We start from the raw sequence: 15,923 nt of genomic DNA on the forward strand, positions 1-15,923 counted from the left end.
AGCAAACAGAATTCCACAGAACAACCAAAATACAGAAAGTTCAAAACAAATTATTCCACTCATGCTATTTCGCTTCCGAACAGCCTTAAGAAGATCTCCATATAGAGGAGAAGCGGATAGCAGATTCTATGCAATCCGAGCAGTGCTCTAACAATTGCTGTAATGGGCACGAGGCAGCTTTTAATGGACCAGAAATAAATCAAGGCAAAGTTTCCTTTCCCCATAAAACCAACCTCGCTAAAAATTTGGACGTAAAACAAAATTACAGAGCCAATAAAGGCTAGTTAGCGAGCCCCATTAGAGGGAAACAGGGGCACGCCTTAAGTAGACCTTGGCTGTCGTAATACATTAGTATTGCAATATTTTGAGACGGTGGCTCAGGTCTCGCATTTTCTTATTGTGGTGCACAACTCGTCTGGTGAGCAGCACGAATACACGTCCCTCCTAACAATCACATGACAATGACTGTTGAAAGGAATCTAAGTCCTGTTCGCAGACCTTTCGTACCACAGTGAGTTTGATAGGCCAAGCTTTTCCAGAATGAAATGAAGAGATGCAGTGGGAGGGAACATGATCTAACAGCTTAAGAAATGTACACCCGTTATCATTATATCAGCACCCCACCACCACCAAACACAAAGCAAGCTTAATCACATGCATGTGTCTTCTTCCAAATCCACCCTTTCCTCTCCGCCAAACTACTGGACCCCCAACAGCAGCAGCTGGCATCAACTCCCTTACAGTCATGGAAGACAATCCGAAGCAATCCAGAGCAACAGAAGAAGATATAATAGCAAGAAAAAGGATGAGAACGGGAAAAGAAAAAATAAAGGGGAGGAAAAAGAAGAGAGAGGCTGATACGGGTCTGGAAATCTGATTCCAAGTTACAGCTGACATAACTCACCAGAGGAATGACAAGCACGGACTAGAGCCTTAAGGAGAGATCAAGCCCGGTGTTGTCTTCGTCATTACAAGAGGTAGATGATGAAGAAGGATCCTGATCATTCTCGTCGGCGGCGGGCACCGGCGGCGGATGGGAGGCCCTCTGCCAGTTGAGGAGATCGATTGTCTCGCTGCAGCCTGCGGAGGGGTCTCTGGCAGCGCGCAACACCCTACTTCTGCTCACGGTTGCTAAGTAGGGGAGGCGAGTGGCAAAGCGAGGGACTCCAGAGGAACCGAAGCTCTCGGGATGGTCGGCGGGGAAGGGACGGCCCGGAGGTAGGGATTTGCACGAATGGGACGCGATGGGGAAGGGAGGTGGGCTCAGGTGGGTGGAGGGGGTGGTGGTGGTTGTCAGGTAGAGTTGGGAGCTCCACCCGATGCTCCTCTCCTTCTTGTGGGCGTTCTGGTGGCCTCCAAGAGCCTGGGACTTGAGGAACTTCTTGTTGCAGAAGAGACAAGGGAAGAGCCTCACATCCCTGGCGTCACGGCCGGAAGGTGAGGATGGTGCCAAGGTGGGGGAGAGATCAGGAGCTGGGGGTGGTGGGGAAGGAGGTGGAGGTGGCCGTTGGGGTGGGTGTTCCATCTCTGCAACTTCGCTTGCGGTCTCTTTTTCTAGATGGTGGAGCTTGGCAGAGAGGGATCGGCCTTCCATTTATGGGGATGCCTTCTTTCCCAAAAAAGCCACACCAGGTTTGAGTTGAGGGAGGCATCATCATGTCCGAAAGAGACCTGCACTCTATGGAGATAAAAATAAATTTTTGCTAAAATTACATAAATACCCTTCTCTAAATTTCTACCTCGCTCGCTTACCCCCTACTCTAAAAGGTAGGGGCAAGTACTTGGTGCTCTCCGCCGTGGCGTTTAGCCTGCCGTTTCAAAGGATGAAAATGCTCCTCCCTTATTTGCATGATTTGAAACCGGTTTGAACTACCTCTCCTAATTTCGAGGGTTACTCCATTAGAATCTCTTGCTTCTGTCCTTCATTCTCCAGCAATTTTCTGGCGAGCACTGGCAATCCTATCTTCCACTCTGGTCTGGCTAACTATGCTATAGTGGAAGCATGAAAGAACTCTTTTTGATTGATGCAGTGACTTTTTGAATGCACAATGGAAGCATAAAAAAAAAAATCCTCAATCACTACTGTGATTTTTTATGTTAAATTGGCCGACAAAAAGCCAATTAAATTGAGTACTCTGTTTCAACTTTTTATCCTCTAAAATAGATGTCAAGGCATGCATGAAATATTTTTTTCAGTTGAGTATAACGCACTTAAAACTATCTCTTGCAATGGAATTATGGTTCCTTTTGTGTTATGGTTGCACCTATCACTCATTTCATGTAAGTTGCAATGTGCCATTTCATGTAGTTGTCTATGTTCATGCAAGTTTATGTAATTGTTATCTATTTTATTGTAAGTTCATGTATTTTCATTTCATATAAGTTTATGTAAGCTCATGTTAGTTCATATTAAGTTCATATATTTTATTTTTCCATTCTTGCAAGGATGGACAGTAATTTATTCACTATACAAATCCACTATATGGATCCATCAAGTATCTCTCTAACTATCATTACAGCGGTGGATCCATCAACCACTTCAATAACTATGACCTGATAGATTCAACATCATAGAGCTTAAAGATATGCTGGGCTAGTTAGGGTATAGAAATTGTACCTATTTCTACCACCTCATGCCAAGATGCACCTCTAAAAATGGCTTGAGGGAACTTAGGTGGGACATAGATATTTTGGAGATATTGGAGTCTACGAGCGGGAGGAATATTGTTGAAGTGTATGTGAAGCACCAAGTAGATGAACCTACTGGTGCTTGGAGGAAGCTATTGGAGAGATGCCTCCTCAAGGGGGTAATGAGGTTGAGTTAGTAAATTTTGCATGCACTATCAAGAAAGCAGCTGCATTTAAGCCCAAAACCAAGATTACAAGAGTAGCAGTCCAAAGGATTGGTGGAAGGAGATCATCTATGGTTGGAAAGCGGAAAGTATTGATGACAAAGGGAAGAAAGTTGTAGCTACATATGAGGGAGAGATAGCTGCTACACAGGTGAAAAAAAGATGTGTTGCCACTACCGAGCCTACAAATGACATTGGCACCAACAGTGATACTGATGCATCCCTTAGTGAGCTAAGGGAGTCAAATGATAAGAATAATGATTTATTTGATGAGTATATTGATAAAGACCTTATCGAGGAGGAGATCATAGCCTGAACAGAGCACTTTAGGCCCCATGTAGATGCAGATTTTCTTGGAGAAGAGAAGCCATGGGGAGAGAATCAGAGAGTAGTGATAGCTCGCAGCTCCATAGCTTGGCTCGTGACAGTGATTCAGATGATGAGATTTAGCATTTAGAGAATCGAAGAGTAATGATAGCTCTCAGCTCCCAAATTCAATAAAACTTCAGATATTAAATAGACAATCAAGTTTGCAATTGGGATAAGGTTTAGTAGCGTCGCTATATTTACAAAGGTGCTGCTGCTTGATTCAATTCAGGAGAGATTTGATTTTGTATACAAGAAGAATAAAAGAAACTAGGCTATGGCTATATGCAAGAAAGGCTATGGATTGAGGATACGCGCTTAACCAGTATAGAGGGATGAGACTAATCAGATCAAGACCTTCCAGTCAATGCACAAGTGTGGAATGCAATTTAGAAAGCATAATGTGATATCCATGTTTCTTGCAGAGAAGTATCTTGAGGAGATTAGATCTGATACAAAGTGCAGTGTCAAAGGCTTCAGGAAGAAAGTGAGGAGGGATGTCAAGGTCTCTATTTTTAGGACCTAGTGCTGCAAAGCTAAGACAAGAGCAATATAGATCATTCAGGAGAGCCACAAGGAGCAATATACCACCTATAAGAGTACTATGAAATCATCGGGCAAACAAATCATGGGAGCACGATGCTGTTGGATGTTAGGAGGCCAAATGAGGCATGTCAGCCTATTTTTAGGAGGTTATACTACTATCTTGCAGCATATGAGCATGGATATGTAAGAGGCTGCAAACCCATCATTGGACTCGATGGATGCCCCCTAAAGGATCCTTTGGGAGGCACCTACTAGTTGCAGTGGGGAAAAATAGGCCCATGGAGCACCCCAGCTTTGGAAAGCAATGTCTCCTAATAATATGTTCCCCATTGCATGGGCCGTGGTCAAGGCAGAGACGAAGGACAGTTGGAGCTAGTTTCTTGCATGCCTGTTAGGAGATATTGGGATCATGGAGGAATATGGATAGACCTTCATATCCGATAGACCAAAAGTAAGTATTTGTTGTTCAATACATCTAGTTTTCAATACTAACTTGTACTTAGTTTTTCTAACTTGTTCACTTATTCAACACTTATGTAGGGTCTTATTAAGACATTTTGGATTGTTGTTTCTAGTGCCAATCACAGATTTTGAGTGCGGCGCTTGCATGCAAATTTTAAAAATATTGTGTTTAAGGGCAAGAATTTTAGTGATTTTCTTTGAAAATGTGCCAGGATGACCAAATTACATGACTTTCAAGCTGCCATGCAAGTGATTCAATAATTTGATGAGAAGGCATGGCAGTGGCGCCCACAACAGCCACCTGAATTATGGTCAAGGCAGGCCTTCAGCCCAATAAGCAAGTCCAATATGCTGCTAAACAACATATGCAAGTCCTTCAACAAGTAAATAGTGGATACTCGAGATAAGCCTACAATCACCTTATTGGAGACTATAAAAAGAATGTTGGTGCAAGGATTCCAAGCTAAGAGAGAAGGTTTGGATAAAATTGCTGGCCCTCTTTGCCCCAAGATATAGAAGATATTGGAGAGAGATAAGTTTGAGGCCATGGATTGCCATTATATATGAGGGTAGATATTTGAAGTTGAGCATCGTAATGAGCGATATGTCATAGACTTGGAGGAGAGTGCTTGTAGATGTAGGACACCCGATCTATCAAGCATCCCATAATGCATTGTTGTAGCAGCAATTATGTTCATTAGAAAGGAGGCAGAGCACTTTCTTAGTGCCTAGTACAACAAAGATACTTCTATTCGGACTTATGAACACGTTATTCAGCCAGTCCCTAACATGTAGTCTTGGCCAAGAATAGGGTGCCCCATTATTTCTCCCACTCCCCTAAAGGCTCCTCCACGAAGACCCAAAAAAGAAAGAACAAAAGAAGATGATGAGCCAAATGATTTTGCTAGAATCAGAAAAAAAGGGCACCTCTTTGAGATACAATAATTGCCAACAATGGGTCCATAACTCTAGGACTTGCAAAAGCCCCAAGAAAGAGCAGGCAAAGAAGAAGGATCAAGGCATTAGATCCAGTCAAGCCAGCAGCCATGGTTACAACAAAAGAAAGAGAGGATAGGTATTATGTGCTTATGTTTCATCACTCAACCACTATATCTCATATGTACTTATGTTTCGGCACTATCTTTTAGGTTCAGGACACTAGGAGATCATCAAAAAAGAAAATTGCAAGCTCTAGCATGTATCCTCCCAGCTAGTAGCCTTCTAATATGTCTCCTCCTAGCCAACTACCTCCCAACCTGCCTTGTCCAAGCCAGCAGCCTTCGAGCCTGCCTCCTTAGAGCTTGCAGCTTTCTAGTAAGCCTCCTCACAGCAAGCACCATCCTCACAGCATGCAAAAACACTCTCCCAGCCATGATGTTCTCCATGTATTTTCAGCACACTTGTGGTACTTTTAGTTCATCACACTTTTGGTGTATCATTTTTGGTATGATACTTTTGATGTTTCTTGTGATACTTTTGGGGTTTACTGTGACACTTTTGATGTTTATTGTGACACTTTTGATGTCTATTGTGTCACTTTTGATGTTTATTGGGAAACAATTTGAAACATTGTGATATAGTGTGATACATTGTGGTACAATCTATTTTGACTCTATTTTTGGACATTATGTGCCAATATGGTGAATAATTCTTCTATTTTGATTATATGTTATTTATGTTTCGATTCTAATTTAAATATTTTGCGTTAAATTGTTTGTGAAATAGTAGGTATCATTGGATGATGTGCCAGGTGTTTTATCTTATGATTCTTCTCTTTTAATTCTATTATGAATTGTTATGTATCAATAGATGATGCAGCAAGTATTCAAGTGTGATCAGGAAAATATATATATTTACAGTCTACATCTACTAGGGTATCAGCTTGTGAAATATAGATTTGATTTCTCTGTTTTGATTTGTTTGTGAAAATAGTAGGTATCAATGGATGTTATGTCAAGTGATTTAATTGTATTTTGCTTCTTATAATTTTTTTTCTGAATTGTTAGACATTAGTGGATGATGTAGCAAGTATCCAAGTTACAGGTACCCACAATTTGTATCTGCTATGGTACCTCTATTCACCATTTTCAAATTAGAGGGGGTGTGTCTACAACACGTTGAAAGTAGAGGGAGTGTCGGTGGAACAATTAGAAAGGTATAGGATGTGTAATTGGAACAACTTGAAAGTTCAAGGTGTATTTCTTACTGGATATTTGTTTACGTATTTCGGCTTCAAATGTGCTGGGCATTTGGAAGATGTTTGAGATTGAAAACCTTTGGAGAACTTCCCGTGCAAGAATTGGTCCATGTTGGTTAGGTAAAGCCATTTATTTAAGATAAAAATATCATTCTTATTACATAAATAGCTTAGAGACTACAACACAAGTTGGGATTGGCCCCAAAACAAAATATCCAACATAGGACAAACCCCAAAAAATCTAGCCTAGGACACTTCCCAAACCCCGAACATTCAACCTAGGAACCTTCACACATTTAAAATTGAAACACCATAACATACCAAGCTATAACAACCCAGGACAGTAGCATATAGGACACAACCCATTTGATCCATCTTTTGTAGCTTGAAAGCTAGGCCTTGCGCTTCCTATTTCGTCGCAAGAGCATGTTAATGATGTTCTTGAAGGTGGATCATGTTAACAGAAGTAACCATAACCCCCATTTAACTGGAACACCAAGTTGAGGCTGGAGATTCAAGCCAAAAATTAGAGATTAAAACTCGAAAATAGAAAAACAGCAACATACCTTATACATCATGCATCCAAAGGAACACCAGCTAGGGTTTCCAACGGTCTATGAGATCCGCAAAGGCGACCTTGTTCCACAATGACAAAAATTAATACGTCGGGAGTAGAGCTGATTATAGGCCAAGCCTCGGGCCTAAACTCTATTCATTTTTAATTGGACTTCGAGCCGGGCCTATGTAAAATTTGATATTTTCTATGCTCAAGCCCAGCCCATGATCAACTTTAGTTGAAAAAATATAGAAACGAAGAAACTTGATTGAGGTCCCTCTACGGTCTCTCTCTTTCTCCCAACATCCTTCCTCCTTGTTTTATTTAGGGTTTTTTAGATGCAAGAGCAACGACGATTGGAAAGGAATCACCTGGAGTCGCATGATACCTCATGTGTTTTGGAGCATTTTGGTGCCCGAACTTACACCCCACTAGCAATTGATGCTAAGCTTACTTTGGCCATTATATAATTTTATACTGTCATATCCTGATCATGTAACGCCATTTCGTTAACAAATATGAATGGTAGGATTATTTTGAAATATTTTGAAAATTTGAAGATACATTTAAAGTAAAAGAGAGTGTAAGTGAAACTCATCTAAAGTTTTTGTAAATTTTATAGAAGCCGAGGAGTTAGTTGCCAATAATTCCAAGAAACAACCGAATGACGCGTGCGAGGGCCCAGAATAGATTAGCTATGACAGCATAACCGCGGACATGAAGTTGATGGGGAAAAGAATGTGGTTCAGTACATTTCCCCTGTAATGACCATCTAAAGGGCTATATGGACGTAGCTCCCCTTCAATCAGCCTCCTGTTGGGATTAGAGTAAGGACCCACGAGGTCTGGGACATATTGGCTAAGGACCCGTAAGCAGCGGACTGTGTGCTGTTAAGGCGGCGGGGACGCACCGGAACCTACCCTTTCAAGTGTTCAGCCATGGTGACTGACAAAGAGTTACGACTCTTGTGAAGTTTGATTTGTCAGAATGGGTGACTTAACGACCCCTGAGTTGTTTTTTTTTTTTCTTTGCTAGACAAATAGAGGAAGGAAGATGAAGGAACAAAGCCAACCCTGCGTAGCAGCTCCCACTAAGCCCCCACCCATCAGAAAAAATGTTCGACCACGTGTTGGGCACGCCAACCGTTTTTACTCACACCCTCCTCATCCGTAAGCCCGGCTCGATCATCTCTCTAGGCTTCGCCACGAACTCTCTGTGTGAGTACGTCACACCTTGCACCACTGAGACTATCAGTCTTTCCATCTCACGTGTCCAAGCGGAGAACATCCGGTCTCCACATTTAATCGACGTCCGCACGTTTCGGACTCGAACCGTGCGGGTGAAAGTAATGACCCAGTTCCACTGAACTACCATCTCAATGGCACCTTTGAGTTGTTACTTTTGCTTTTTTGTTGAATTTTTGGTAACCTTGTGGAGTTTGCTTTGGGGCAATAACAAGATCCCACACTCTGGAATATAAATAAGATCTGGAAACTTATGTGTTTGAGCCCACGTATCATCGTAGACTGTAGCTCGACTGTATAGCATGCCATCGTCAATTCTGTGGGTGTGATGGGTGGATTTGTGAAATAAATCACCAATCCCTCGATGTGGCAGGGGGATCAATTCTTAGTTCGAGGGACATGCCCATTTAGGGGAGTTAGGCTCTTAGATAGAAATGGAAATGAATTACCCTTGCTTGGTTGGAAGAGTCACATTTTCATTTCTATTCCAAAAAAGAATGTGAATGCCCCGATCTTCTAAAATTCAATTCCAACTTTCTCCTTACATTCAAATCGCATTTCGCCAGTTTTACTTAAAAATTTATTTTCCAAAAATACTTCTTTGTTTAATTAATTTTCAAAAATATTTTAATTAATCATTTTGATTCTGATTCCAACATGAACCCAATGAGTCACAAATATAACCGCTCCAATTTTCATTCTAATCCATTCCGATCCTAATTCAATTAATGAACGAAATAAATCTCAAGAGAAGACCCAGAGTACCATCAACCTTAAGTGCGGATGGTCCCAGGATCTCTATGTTCTAAGAATTCGAGCATGAGGACCACTAGTATTTTGGCTGTGTCCTGGTGACTGAAATCAAAAGATGCTGATGTTGTACCTAATATAACCAATAATTTAACCAATAGAGCCCTCTCCATGGTATCAGGCTCGATCATGATATAGACAGCAGAAGTTTAAAGTTAAAAAAGCAAATCAAGAAAGAATCATTCACCTTACGGAGACTTTGCTGTGGATTGTGAGTAGGAATGAGGCTGCTGAGCATAACCATAAATTAATTCAATTTACTGTCACCATGCAGGGCGCCACACACAGGACACTTCAGTTGTGGTACATCCAAAAATTAAGTGGCTTTAAGGTCATGGATGGGCTGTTCAGAGCAAAGCAGCAAACTGAACCCGACTGCTTATCCTTAATGCTCCTCAAACATTTTTATAAGAAGAGAACAAAGTGGCTTCATTGGATATCTACTGCACCGCAAACATATATGAAATCTGTAAATAATGATTTCAACAGCCGAATGTGAGGCACATGTAAGCGATACCAATATGACATCTCATAAGTATCAGTGGTGAATGTAAAATGTCCAACAAAAATAGCAAGAGCTCATGAAATGTCACCTATACCAAATAGATTATAACTAAAACTGAGGAAGACACCTGACGACTGAATTGGGGCAGTAGAAACACGGACACCAGTCAATATTTCTAAAGACATAAGGACACAGAGGGGTTGAACTAATGTGATTTAAAGAAACATATAAGTTTTACCAAAAAAAGAAAAGAAAAAAAAAATATAAGCTCTCTAAACATATGATTGGCCAATAAACCATAAATTTCTCATGTGACGAAAAGAAACCTTACTTTAGATGTAATTATAGCAGGTTTTTACAGTTTGCTACCTTGAAAAGCCCATCAAGTGGCATTCATAGAGGAATAGCAATCAATCAATTCGATTGCTATAGACCCAGGTCAATAAGCCAATTTAGCATTACTTCCACCACCATACAGGCCTCGAAAGCATTCATAATGCCCTTTCTGTGTGATTCATTGGAAGCGACCCTACAAGGAGACATAGGTTGCTCACCCAGCAGAACAAATAAATTGACATCTAAACTAGCTTCAGCTAGCAACCTTATTAAGCTTCAGTATCCATAAGCCTTGTATACTTTGAACCACCTCAGTGAATCTACGAAGAAAAATGGCCTCCATAGAGTTAGACTTCACCCTTAGAATCACATTTCTATGCATTTTGTCATATTTACTCAAGACAATTCTTCAAAACATGATCTCATTTGCTCTTTCTAGAAATGCCAAACAATGGCAGTGCTCGCATTTTTGGGAGAGCAGGGGGTTCCAATCCTACCTCATGAGAATTCACTTAAATAATTTGATGGTCAGAGTCTAAACCACTGTTCTACATTACATTCATTACTTCCCTTGATGAGAAACTAGCACTCTTCCAATCAACAGAACTATTCCTCAGCATGGATTCCTCCATAAAGAAAAGAAAATGAGAAGGTATGAGGCAAATAATTCTAATAAATTTTTTAAGAGGAATAAAACAATTTACATAGAATGACCTCTTAAGAAGAGAATGAAGAAGGCAACAAAGCTAGTAAACTTTAAGTTCACTTTTCTTGACATACATACATTGGCCTTAAGCAAGGTCAAAAGAAAAAAATAAAGTGACAGGGGGAAAGCAGATATGTGGATCAGATTATGCACATTAAGAATGAGGTTAACATCATCTTTGAGAAATAAGAGGATAATAATACAAGAGACATCAAGGTATCTCTAGATTTTTTTAGAAGTACCAAGTTTCGGCAGAAGAAATAGACTTAGAAAACTCACAACAGAACTGACGAATGAGGATACTTCAAAAAGCATATATACCATGCAAAACCATGGGAGATTAATCAGGAATGAAAAGTCTTAGCAAACATGATCTTGAATAGAAAAATGCCAGACAATTTTTGTAAGTAACAATAATGGGATAAGACATAGGCATGACCACCTTGAAGACAATAAATAACAATAATCGAGAATTTCAGGAGACTATCTGGGAATGAACTAGCTTAATGAATGAAATCTTGAATAGAAAAATGCCAATAAATTTTATAAGTATATACATGCCAGTTTATAAAAGGGATACATGAATTGCATCAAAAATTGCAGAGTTAAACTCAGCTGCACTATGAAAATGATGGAAGTATATTAACACTGATGGAACAAGAACACTGACATAACAACAATCTTGGAGAACTAAATTACGTTTAAGAGGAAAGTACAAACATGCATATCACTTCCTTGCTAGGTCAATTATATGAACAAATTTTGAAAAAGGAAAGATCTGACGAATAATATTTTGTCAACTGGGAACAAGCGAATGCCTGACTTCACAAGGTGTTATTCTGAAATTTAGAAAGGTGCACTTCACATGTAAATCGTTAACTAAGATAATAAGAACAAGAATAGCAAGTATCAGGAGTAAATAAGTCAAGACAGCTTTCCAGATACAACTAGGCGTCTACTTATTAGACTTGTCGTAAAACCAACCAAAATCAAAAGGAGCCTCCATGGTGAATGCTATTGGCCATTATTGTACTGCAAACTGATGATATAAAAACAATGGAAAATAATTCCAACGTATAAAAGATATGATGATTGATATTAGAAGAAGGTACATAAAACGTAATTTAATGAGAATGTGTATGTGTCTGCATGCATGTGCCTACATAAACACATACATTCATGCATACACACGAGTACATATATATACATATGCATACATATATGTATGTGTGTATGTATGTATATATATGTGTATGTGTGTGTACATATATGTATGTGTGTGTGTGTGTATGTGTATATTTATAAGCATATGCATGTATGCATGTACAAATGTATGCCTGTGTATGTATGTATGTATACGAGGCCGCATATGCATATTCACTCTCTTGGCCACACTGCATTGCCTACATGCAGTCATGCCGCATAGGGGCCAAAAAGGCAATCCACTTTGGACCATGCTCCACCATAAGTGTAGTTCCATGAGCATTATGTGGCTACACATGTACCCCGCTTAGCATTATGGCTTCAAACATTGGGTTATGTAGACCTGTGCAGATGGAGAATGTTCAAACTGATGGTTATATTGAAAGTACGTACAAATATGATATAATTGTTCCTATTAGTATTAACTATTAAATACTAAGTAATAAGCACTAACTGTTAGTTGTTGTTGTTGTTAATACTGATATTCTTTATCAAAAAATACTACTATTAGTATTGTTAATTTTTATTGTACTTGCCATATTTTATTTATTTTGTCCAGGTAAACAATTCTAATTGCCTATGCATCAACATATCGCATATGCGCGATGCAGTCCTTGACTACTTGCTTACTACAACCACCTTTTAAAACATTGTGTGTATGCATAGTTATATATTAATATAGTTACTATACTATATTTATTTATTTTTATACAGTTTTAAAATACTAACCATATATGGTCCATGTACCACATATGTGCTATGCAATCCCTTGCTTACTGCAGCCGGCATTAAACGTTGTCAGCATTTGCGTGTATGAAAGTAAGGTTTCAATCGAAATCTATGACCCAAATTTCCCCACAATTAAAGAACAATTTTGGTTATGAAGAATAGGTATTTTGAAGAAAAGGAGATAAAAGAGGGAAGTTCAGATATCATTAAGCCACATGAAATGAGTGTTTGTAATTATGGGACAATCACATCAAGGTTTTCATAAAACTGGAAGGGGCCATCCTGGTTTTCCTCTGGAATGGGATGCCACCTATCCTATGGGTGTCCCATCTCATCCTAGTCTATTTCCTACTCATCCCATCTCCAACACTTCGGATGTTCAGATGCTCTGACATCCCACCGATATTTAAATCCTTGAATCACATATATTTGAGACAGAAGAATATCATTTACAATAGAAGTGTGTGAATCATTCATTGGGAAGAAAAGATGAATAGATACGTGTCATAAGGATGAAAATGCCAAAGTTGGTGGTACACAATGTAAACTTGCAAGATCAAATAATGGGATCCTTAAGGCATGAAGGGAAAAATTAAGTTTCAGTCACCACATTGATTAAAGTTTGTCTAGACAATTATTACTAAGTGGAAACATGGACTTACTACGAAGTGGAAATATGGGATACGAGAGACTAACTCCTGGTTTATACATAAATATTGATCTTTGAGGTGGTTCTTTTTCCTTTGGTGTGATAATAGGAGCCAGGAGACTACTTATTTGACTTAGTATCAATTTTGAAATGAACATAATAACTTGTACTATAATGATTTGAAAGAAGAATATTCTATTCTTCCGAGATGGATGAGTGCTAATGAGATTTAAGGGTTGAAAAAAGGGTGTAATTTGATTAGGCAAGGTGCTCATCAAATCTTAGTTTTTGGGGTGTCAAAGGTATAGAATTGAGGATTGGACAGGTCATCAATTAGCGGCAATGGTTAACACTTAGCAAGTGGAGGCCTGCAGATTGAAGCTACAAATATTCTAGGGCAATTGCCAAGGTTGCCTAAGTAAATAGTTGTGGATAAGGGAAATTGCTAGGATTGCCTGTGTGCATAAAGGTGTGCATGAGGAGAGTATTGAAGACAAGAAAGCTAGAAGGTGGAGGGGAGTAGCTAAGAATTAATTTGAAGATAGAAAGTGCAAGTAGGAAATACTGGTCATTGATAGTGGCTGAAATAGGTTAAGCAATTTTCTGATGAACTAAGGTTGTGTTTGCTTGCGGAATAAGGCAGAATAAAAAGGACTTATTCCTTTTATTGTGCCAAATAGCGTACATTTGACATAAACTAAGTTAATATTGTGAAGGCCCAGTCTAGACCTGATCCACTTGATCGGCCCAGCCCATTGCTAGTCTGCACATGAATTGGATCACAAGCTCATGTGAGCAAGGGCTCACACAGCCCATGCATGTAGGAGAGGAAGAAGTCGGACTCCGAACAGGAGTCTCTCTTCGCTCTCTGGTCCCGCCAGGAGGAAGGGACTGAAGATGACCGAATCCTTCCAAGTTTGAGCCGATTTTCACCTATAAAAGAGTGTCCTTCCTCTCCTTTAGCATCAACCTTGGGAGCTCTTCCCTTAACATAAAACTCTAGGCTTTCCATTGGAGATACTTAGGGTTTTTACTGTCGATTCGGCCGAAAAACTCGCCAGAGGCGAGGTAAGCTTCCTCTCTTTCTTTTTTCAGTCTTTGGACCATTGTTCCACCTTGAATCCGACTGGCAAGTTGCCGAATTGATGATAAATAGGGTCTCCCCTGTTTCGATACTTTTCTTCCGTCTCGGCCGGCGGCCGCCCTCTATTGGCCGCCATCGCTGCCTGCTGCTACCCCATCGGACCACGACCACGGTAGCCACCAGTCGCCTCCCTTCCTCTATTTTGCCAAGAAAGAAGAGAGAAAGAATAGAAGAAAAAGAAGAGGAGAGAGCCATCCCTCTCTTATTTCTCTTCTTTCTCTCTCATATCCCTATTTTTCTCTCTAAGACCCATGGATCCATGGACCGAGTCCTATCTCCCTATCTATGGACCCGAGTTGACCCTGCAAAGGGCCCTAATCTGCTTTCATGCCCAGGTAATGTACCAAACTAATCACCCCCGCCGTGTTAAGTGCCTATGAAACCTAGTATTAATGAAACCTATCGAATGGCCTTAGTCCTAATCTAGTATGTGCCCCATGATTCCCTCATGATTTATTGATCGAATTGCTTAGACATGACCCAACCAGGCCACCATCATCCAGCCAACCGTTTTCTCTGTCTTCTTATTTCAATACTATTAACGTTATCAAATGAAAATTAATATTACTCTTAATATCTTTAAATAGGTTTTTTTTTTTTGCTTTGGCCTTTAAATAGGTTTAGCAGGTTCACCTAATGAAGTTTGTAAGTTTAAGACGGAAGAGTTAAGTAACCCTAACACTCCTTATTAGTTTTTAATTTTTTACTTATTTTTTGGTATTATGAAAATACGAAAATAGTATTAAATGTTGATGATTGAAGGAAAAATTTCCCGAGTTGTCCGATAAAATCGAACGCCAGGCATGAAAAATCAGTTTTAATTTTTTTATTTTATTTATAACAATTATAAATATTAAATTTAACTTTTGTGTAAAATTACCTCAAGGCCGTAGCGGAAGTTGGTCGAGGTAATTTGAATCTGGATCTGGATCTAGATCCCTGAAGGTAGCTCTGCGAGGCCTGGATCTACAAGCCCTCTACTTCGCACGCACGTCAAACTTCGCAAGAAGGTTGGATGATGTTTTTACTCGTGCAAAACAATCTTTTGCAAAAGGACCCTTGGAAGAAAAGAAATCCAGAAAAAGGACGTTCCCTTTTCTCTTTCTTTCTTTCTTCTCTTTCTTTCTTTCTTCAGTTTCTTTTCTCCCGTTTCTTCACAGCACGCACAAGCCACAGATGCCCGTCTCTTGATCCCGATCACAGAGGGAATGGAAGGGAGGAGAGGACACCGGATCTGGGCCAAACTCCAAACCACCAGAGAGAAAGGACTCCTTCCTTTCTCTTCTTCTTCTTCTCCACAGAATCAAATCTCCTTCTCTGTCTGACGTTTTCTTCCCAAGAAAATTTTTTTTTCTCTCTCTCCATTCGAGAGGAAATGGTGGCCTACAAATAGGCCAACGCTGAGAGGAGTTAAGAGGCGTAATGGTCCAGCGTTATTGAATTCATTCATTATCAAATATGAATGAATTTGATAACGGTTGTTTCAAAAACAACCATGGAATAAACCAGCGATTAATGCCTATTATTGCCGGATTTCAAAAATCAAACTGGACTGGAATGTTGGCGGTTCAAAACCGCACATTCCGGTCCAGTCGGCCGTCTGGCCGGAGGCCGGTTG

At 39.9% G+C, this 15,923-nt stretch overlaps 2 protein-coding genes across 3 annotated transcripts in view; both read right to left on the reverse strand.

Annotated features, from left to right (window-relative positions):
* Window positions 1-559: 559 nt before the first annotated feature.
* Window positions 560-1,660, reverse strand: LOC103724086 (zinc finger protein GIS-like). Its single transcript, XM_039132185.1, has 2 exons — window positions 905-1,660; window positions 560-736 (listed from the first exon to the last, which is right to left on the reverse strand). The coding sequence occupies exon 1, from the start codon at window positions 1,592-1,594 to the stop codon at window positions 926-928; it is 669 nt and encodes a 222-aa protein (XP_038988113.1). The 5' UTR covers window positions 1,595-1,660; the 3' UTR covers window positions 560-736; window positions 905-925.
* A 7,243-nt stretch (window positions 1,661-8,903) lies between these two features.
* Window positions 8,904-15,923, reverse strand: part of LOC103696536 (translation initiation factor eIF-2B subunit delta-like) — a 56,331-nt gene continuing 49,311 nt past the window's right edge. The window contains exon 8 of one of the 2 annotated variants that reach the window (XM_039131978.1): window positions 8,904-9,473. The gene's annotated coding sequence lies outside the window, so the exon portion shown is untranslated. Of the gene's footprint in view, window positions 9,477-15,923 lie in introns of both variants that reach the window. The other variant, XM_039131977.1, reaches the window with a different exon arrangement.

The sequence above is a fragment of the Phoenix dactylifera genome, chromosome 11 (assembly GCF_009389715.1).
Source record: "Phoenix dactylifera cultivar Barhee BC4 chromosome 11, palm_55x_up_171113_PBpolish2nd_filt_p, whole genome shotgun sequence".
NCBI classification, from domain to species: domain Eukaryota; kingdom Viridiplantae; phylum Streptophyta; class Magnoliopsida; order Arecales; family Arecaceae; genus Phoenix; species Phoenix dactylifera.